Consider the following 7,167-nt stretch of genomic DNA (forward strand, 5'->3'; position numbering starts at 1 on the left):
CCAAGGTTGCCTACCCCTGCGTAGCTGGACCTCGAATTTTGGCGGCTTTATGGATATTGTTTTGACAAGAGCAGGAAGTAGCTTTGATTGGCTTGCTTCTGCAGCTCTTCCGATTCTAGCCCAGAGTTTTACAGTTTTTAGTGATCGCCCACCCAGGTACTAACCATGTCCGGCGTTGTGTTATTTTTAAGGTCAACTAAACAAATAACAAATAACAAATAAATATAGGTAAGGGTTCTGATAAATATTATAGAGACGTGAAGTAAAAATTTGAAAAAAAACCAGTTAAGTTTGCTTTCCCTAGCGCTCTACAGTCTGGTAGAATCTCGATCCTCAAACGATTTTTAAAATACATATTAACTACGGATAATAGCAGCCGTAGTTAATACGCCTTTAAAGTTAAAACGAGCGGTATTTTAAACACGCCTTTTTAAGGGGCACTTAACGTCGCTCAAAATGGCGTCACAACCTATTTCCCATCTCCTCCCCCTTTTTTTCAGCCTAACGTTACTATGGAAACAAAAACTCTTTTTTCCCGCCTCGCCAGTCCGCTACGGTCTCACAATTATAGTGCGCGTGCGCAATAACGGCGCAATCTATATAAGGACTACAACCCGCATGCGCTCAGCGACAGTTGTTTTTTTTCGTTGGTGAAGGGATGTCGCGCTATAGCCGTTATGGTGGAGGTAAGTGATGAGAGTTCCAGCGTGGTGCGAGGCAGGTGTCATCTGTATGTGTGTGTCTGTTCTCCGTGTCAGGTGGTGTGATTTCACTTTTTTTTTGACCATACCAAGCCGTATCTATACTGTTAAGCCTCGCTAGGAAATGACCCGGCGCCATTTTGCACATGTTATAGTCGCTGGATGTACCGAGGCGAACTTCCTTCGAGTTGGAATTACTAAGCCTAAATGCGCAAATACGCTGCTGGGTTTGCTTGAGGAACACGTTAGTGGAGGCAGGCAGGCAGGCACTTAAAAGATTTAATTGATTTTTTTTCTCCCTTTCTGTTAATGCTACTACCGGCGTACGGGTAAAATGGAGGCGGTGCTAAAGATGGCGGCGCCCGTGATCGGCGGGGCAGGAAGACGGTGGGGGAAACGGCGGCATCGGGCGGCTTGCAACGGAGTAGCCGCGTGTGTCTACCGCCCGGAAGCAGTGGTGGCGGCGGCCTAGTGCGCAGGCGCGCGATGGAGCATGAGTGCCGCTATGCCTGCTTGGCCTTGTGATTCAGTGGCTTCCTGGGCCCGAGTGGGTGGAGTAGTTGGCTGGAGCGCCGTGTGAGAGCGGAGGACGGCTACTTTTGCCTTTTGTGAAAACAGCCAGTGCACGGCGAATAAAAATAAATTGTAAAATGGACAGTAGCGTTGATAGCACGGCGGTGATCACAAAACCAAAAAAAAATCACTACTATATCCAGTATGCTAAGAAACGCTTTTTACAGGAAGTAGATAACTTGGTTGAATTCATCTGGAAGACTTACTGTAAAATAAGGCTCCTCAACTATAGTGGAAATTTATGCTCCGTTAAGCATGTTTTTTTTCTACTTGAACTAATCTTAAAAGATGACTAAACGTTTTGGAAATCACTGTTTTCTATTTTTGCAGAAACAAAAGTGTACGTTGGTAACTTAGGAACAGGTGCTGGTAAAGGAGAACTTGAAAGGGCTTTCAGCTACTATGGACCATTACGTACTGTGTGGATTGCACGGAACCCTCCCGGATTTGCATTTGTTGAATTTGAAGACCCAAGGGACGCTGAAGATGCTGTTCGTGGTCTAGATGGAAAGTAAGTAGGAATAAAAAATTGTGAAGTAACTTCCATTTTTATATTAGGTATGTTGACTGAAATGTTTTGCTCTTGTAGGGTGATCTGTGGTTCCAGGGTTAGAGTGGAATTATCAACTGGTATGCCTCGTAGGTCTCGCTATGATAGACCTCCAGCTCGACGGCCATTTGATCCTAATGATAGATGTTATGAGTGTGGTGAAAAAGGTCATTATGCTTATGATTGCCATCGCTATAGTCGTCGGAGAAGAAGCAGGTACGTTTAGATACAATTATTTTGTCTTTTAAGTTGTGTGTAGTTTTGATTAGCAAAATATTAATAAAAGTATTTTTAAATAGTATAATTATATGGGTATGTTAACATTTGTTTATATTTTGTATTAAAATGTTAATATGTTAATAATCAACCTGGTCAAAACCTTTCAGGTTTCTTCGTTTGAGTCAGTCGCCTTGATTCAGAATGTCACGAGCCTTAAGATTTCATGCTGAGGCGCCTTGCAAATCCGACAATTAAGATCCTCCTAGACCTTGAGGTGATCAGCATAAGAGGCCAGATCCCCTCGAGTCATCTACACCTAGCTTCACCTTATTCTTAAAGGGCAGAAAAATTGAGACGGTGATCGCCGTAACAGTAAATTTGGCTTTCAATTGGGCTCCCCTCCGGTTTAAAAAGAGGAACACCAGATTGACCACATTCCCACCTAGAAAAATCTTCTTGCGTCAATCAAGCCTCACCTGGCTCATTTGGCTGTCAGTTTGATCGTCGTTAGATTGAAGAGAACACCTAGATGCAGCGATCGGCTATAGATACTTCTAGATCGTCTAGATCTGCTAGACCTTGGGCCAAAGAGGGTCGACCTGCAAACTTGCAAGGTTTATTTTAAATACACATTACAGTGTTTTATATTATTATGTAATTCTAAATGTTATACATTTTATATCTTTTATTAGGTAGTAAAAATACTCAAGATAAATAGGCCCTGATTTTTTCATCTGATGGACACTAATTTTTAGATAGCTGATGTTTTGGCTTCAGCGAGGGCTCTCATGCTAATTGTTGAATGTGTAATCTAATTTTTTCCCCTCTAACTAAAACTAGGTCACGGTCACGGTCTCATTCAAGGTCCAGAGGAAGAAGATACTCTCGCTCACGCAGCCGAAGTCGTGGCAGGAGGTAAGTATTTATATATGTGGAGCATTCTAGCTTTAGCAGGCAAAGAATAGTATAACTAAATCTGTTTCCATTTAGATCCAGGTCTGTCTCAGCTCGCAGATCTAGATCTCTGTCTCCTCGTAGATCCAGATCTATATCGCCACGTAGATCCCGTTCAGGCTCTTTAAAGAGATCAAGGTAATTTGGTTAATATTTATGATTGTAAAATAGCCAGTTCTTGGTTTTTGAATGCTGCAATGTTCCTATCTGTGCAAATCAGCTTACCAGCTTTCAGTGTTTTAATTTAGTGCACAGTATAGGTCAGGGGTGTCAAACTCAATTTCATTGAGGGCCGCATCAGCATTGCCATTGTCCTCAGGGAGGGGGGTGGGTGGGTGCAGCCTACTGGGTGGGTGTGGCTGGAGTGGGTGTGGCCTACTGGGTGGGCATGGCCAGCTCTACATCGTTCATGTCAAGGGTGCCTATGGGGGCCTGGGCAGGAGTGGGACAGATCTGAGGGTCTCTGGCAGAAGGGGGTGGGACCAGGGTAAGTGCCAAGGCATGGTCCACTGGAAGACCCTCACTGTTCCTTTCAGGCCATGTAGGGGGGGGCTAGACGGTGGCGCAGAGGTCAAACACCTAGCCCAGCCCTCAAGCACCCACGGCACTAAGCTCAGCCCCACTTCCCCAAGGGGGTGCCCAGCTGCACTTACCACCTCCTCAAGGCTGCTGCTGCTGTGCTTGCTCTCCTTGGTCAGGTTGCTCATGATGGGTACGAGGGCAAAATCAAGAGGGAGGCCCACTCCCTCTCCATGTGAGGAGACCTGGCTTTGTATCCATAGCTTCCTTAGCAATAGGATGGGAGACCCCCCAGGATAGCCCAAGAGCCAGGGGGCAAGGGGATGGTGAAAGAGCAGCAGGGCTAAGGCAGTACTTCCCGCTCAGACCGTCCCTCCTTCCTTCCTTCCTAAGAGTGGTGGGAAAATATTTGAGATGAGGGAGGGAGAAAAACAGGCAAGAAACGCAGCTGGGGAAGTGTCATCCTTTGTGAAGAATGAAGAAATGCACCATCACCTGGAAGTGGCCAGCACATGGCCCTCGCCTACTTCACATATCCGGCTTGGTGGACTCTGGGGGAGGGGATGCCATGAGCAGCATGAGTCAATGTTACCTGCACTATGCTGCCCAGCCCCTAGCCTACCTGAAGTAGCCAGGGCCATGTGCTGGCCACTTCCAGGCAATGGTACATTTCTTCATTCCTTACAAAGGGTGATACCTCCCCAGCGTGCACCCAGGGGGCGGGGCTGATGTAGCAGGGGCCGGTCCCTCGCTGTTTCCAGACAGCCTTGTGGAGCTAAGACTGAATGTGTTTCAGCATAGATGGCCACCATGATATTGTACATTGGCTCCTGGCTGGGCTGGGCTGGGGTCAAGGCAGTGGGGGCCGTTCCCTCACTGTTTCCAGGATGGCTTCGCGGGCCAGATCTGGCCCCTGGGCCTTGTGTTTGACATGTCTGGTATAGGTAGTCCTCAATGTATAACCATTCATTTAGTGGCTGAAGTTACGATAGCACTGGAAAAGTGAATTATGACCATTTTTCACACTTAATGACCATTGCAGCGCCCCCATGGTCCCATGATCAAAATTTGCATTCTTGGTAACTCATTTATGAGGCAGTGTGTGCTGGGGGTCATGTGATCAGAAAGTTTGGACTCAGTTGTCACAGGTTGAGGACTGCCTGTAGTGGATGATCTTTTTGCATGTGTGCAAAATGTGTGTGTTAAGGATTAAGTCATTTGTGTAGTGTTATGAATCTGGCTCAGGCAAGTGATAGCTTGCTTTTGGAGTAGTTTGGCTGGTGGTTGAGAGGACTCACTATGTAGCTAGTGCTGGTTTTCCTGCTTTGAGTGCTCTTAGTTTACTGAACTATACTATTCTTTAGATTGCTTATGAGAGTGAATTGCAAGTACTCTGGTGATCAGTGGCAACTATTGGCACATTGAGAAATCACTCACCATCAGGTGCTGGCAGCACTAGCATCCAGTGGTGTGAGTGAAAAGCCTTTCCGCTGATATAATGAAAGATAGAGCATAAAAATGAACATCAGTGAAAAAAAATCCATTACCAGTTGAACCTGTCACTTTCAAGAAAGCAAGCTACATGAAGCCTTGCAACTAGACTCATCCAGTGAGATCTGTTGTGACAGTGAAGAGAATTGAATACTTTTTTTGTTGCCAAATGACTGCTGAGAGAGGAAATGCTTGTGGGGGGGAAAAACACCATATAGGGTTCTATAGATTTGGAATCTTAATTTACAGTTTTCTGCTGTTTTAAACTGAAAGAAACCCCTGGTAAATGATTGTATATTATAGCTGCCTCTCTAGAATCTTACTTTAATGGTATATTGATATTTCTATTTACCCAAGTAATCTGGAATATAATCACATTGGGGTGTTTTTTAACTTATATTAAATATTCAGGAACTGGAGACACTGGTATTGAATTCCTTTTTTTTTTAAAAAAAACCCAGGTCTCGATCAAGGTCCAGGTCGAGGTCAAGGTCCATTTCACGTCCCAGAAGCAGGTAAACTTTCATTTGTGGACATTCAAAACAATTAATGTGAAATTTACTCTGGGTAGCTAATCCTAAACCACTGTTAGAAACTTTAGCTTAATTTGAAAATAACAGATTTTTTTGTTTATTTAGCCTTTGCTATATTTGAAGAAAAATGGCCTTATATGTGCACATGCATACAATTTACAGTATGAAGACATCTATATTATGAACTTTGTATTTGTGGAATGTCCTTTTGGTTCCAAATATTTGGTAAAGAAACAGTTGCAAAATGTTTCTTACCGTCAGATTAAACCTGCATTTTGTAAAATAAGAATCAGAACTGTAAAGTAAATTAGTGAGTGTGTTGATGTTAATCAGGATTAATTGATATTTCAACAGCCGCTCTAAATCACGATCACCATCTTTAAAGAGAAGGTAAGTTAAATCTGTAGGTTGAATTACTTATATTGTTACAGTTAACTAAGAAAAAGTAATTTATAGTAATGGTCTCTGCATAGATCTGTAGAGAATACAGAAATATTGTATTGTGAGGTTCTTCATCTAACTAAAAAAAGTTATAGATACATAACAGTAAAATTTTGCAACATTTACTAGTGTTAATTAGTGTTCAGAGCCTCACTCCAAAATAGGAAGTTCTTGTATTAAATCATTGAGCACATTATCTTGATTGTTTTAATGGACAATAAAATTAAATGGCTCATAGTCAGACTGAGAAAGTATAGAGTTATAACTGGCCCTGTGAATAAACTTTGGGAGTAACTCTGCTATAGTGCAGAATAATCTATATCTTGAATGACAGTTAGTTATCCAAGCAAAATAAATCTAGATGTTTAATCCAAATTAGAAATGTATTTAAAAGCATTTTACTTGATTTAATCTTCAGTCTTGCTTTTTCAGTTTTGATATGAGCCATTTATATCCATTCTCCATTAATTCACGGTAAGTATGCTGCTTCTTGAATGCTTTGAAAGCTTGGCTATACTTTCTTGTGGGAAAGGGGGTGCATGAATTGTGGAAATTTTGCTTTGGCATTTCACATTAAAAATGTACGTGGTTTCCACTTGATTTCTAACATGTTCTTTTACAAGAATAACCCAAATAATTTAAGCATTAGGGTTAAATTTGTTATTGCCCTAGGAGTAATAATGGGCCTGATTATAACACTAATCCATTAATCTAGTCAAACCTTTTATTAACTTCTTGTGACCTGGTTTCTCTTTGCCCCTTCTTTCCCCCCCCCCCTTTTTTTACTTCTAGCCGTTCACCATCAGGAAGCCCTCGAAGAAGTATCAGTCCTGAAAGAATGGATTAGAATGGCAAAGAACGTGTTAGGAAAAGTATTGTTTACGTAATTTTAAGGGATTTCTTTATTGAGAAATGTAAGGATTTAGTTCGCTGAAGTAAATCTTTTCTAGGATTAATGCAGCAAGGATCTGGATCTTTTAGTAAAATCTGTAAAAAGCTGCTACAGTAGACTATAGTACACAATTTCTTGTATGTAACAACATCCTATGATCTCAAAATGTCTTTTTATGGGCACATGAAATAAAATGTGTTTCTAACTTTGCTATAATGTTATTTGCTTCTGTTAATATTTCAAGTGCATGTTAAAAGCAAACTCCAAACAAATGCCTTAGTGTTGTATCCAAAT

General features: G+C 42.1%; 1 protein-coding gene across 2 annotated transcripts; it reads left to right on the forward strand.

Annotated features, from left to right (window-relative positions):
• The first annotated feature begins 570 nt into the window (after nucleotides 1–570).
• Nucleotides 571–7,083, forward strand: SRSF7 (serine and arginine rich splicing factor 7). Of its 2 annotated transcripts, XM_081312575.1 has the most exons (9): nucleotides 571–686; nucleotides 1,605–1,785; nucleotides 1,864–2,040; nucleotides 2,884–2,958; nucleotides 3,034–3,135; nucleotides 5,469–5,522; nucleotides 5,895–5,930; nucleotides 6,414–6,455; nucleotides 6,774–7,083. In XM_081312575.1, exons 1-9 carry the CDS (start codon nucleotides 659–661, stop codon nucleotides 6,826–6,828), a joined length of 750 nt encoding a protein of 249 aa, XP_081168701.1. In that variant the 5' UTR covers nucleotides 571–658; the 3' UTR covers nucleotides 6,829–7,083. The 2 variants fall into 2 exon arrangements, with proteins under 2 accessions (XP_081168701.1, XP_081168702.1); XM_081312576.1 differs by lacking the exon at nucleotides 6,414–6,455.
• Nucleotides 7,084–7,167: the final 84 nt, after the last annotated feature.

The sequence above is a fragment of the Vipera berus genome (genome assembly GCF_964194415.1).
Source record: "Vipera berus genome assembly, chromosome: 1".
Lineage (NCBI taxonomy): Eukaryota > Metazoa > Chordata > Lepidosauria > Squamata > Viperidae > Vipera > Vipera berus.

Bases quoted from the DNA above. Each gene is read 5' to 3' on its own strand.
- SRSF7 (XM_081312575.1), top strand. From the start codon at position 659: ATGTCGCGCTATAGCCGTTATGGTGGAG. The intron at 687-1,604 runs GTAAGTGATGAG...CTATTTTTGCAG, and splicing joins CTATAGCCGTTATGGTGGAG to AAACAAAAGTGTACGTTGGT. The intron at 1,786-1,863 runs GTAAGTAGGAAT...TTGCTCTTGTAG, and splicing joins GTTCGTGGTCTAGATGGAAA to GGTGATCTGTGGTTCCAGGG.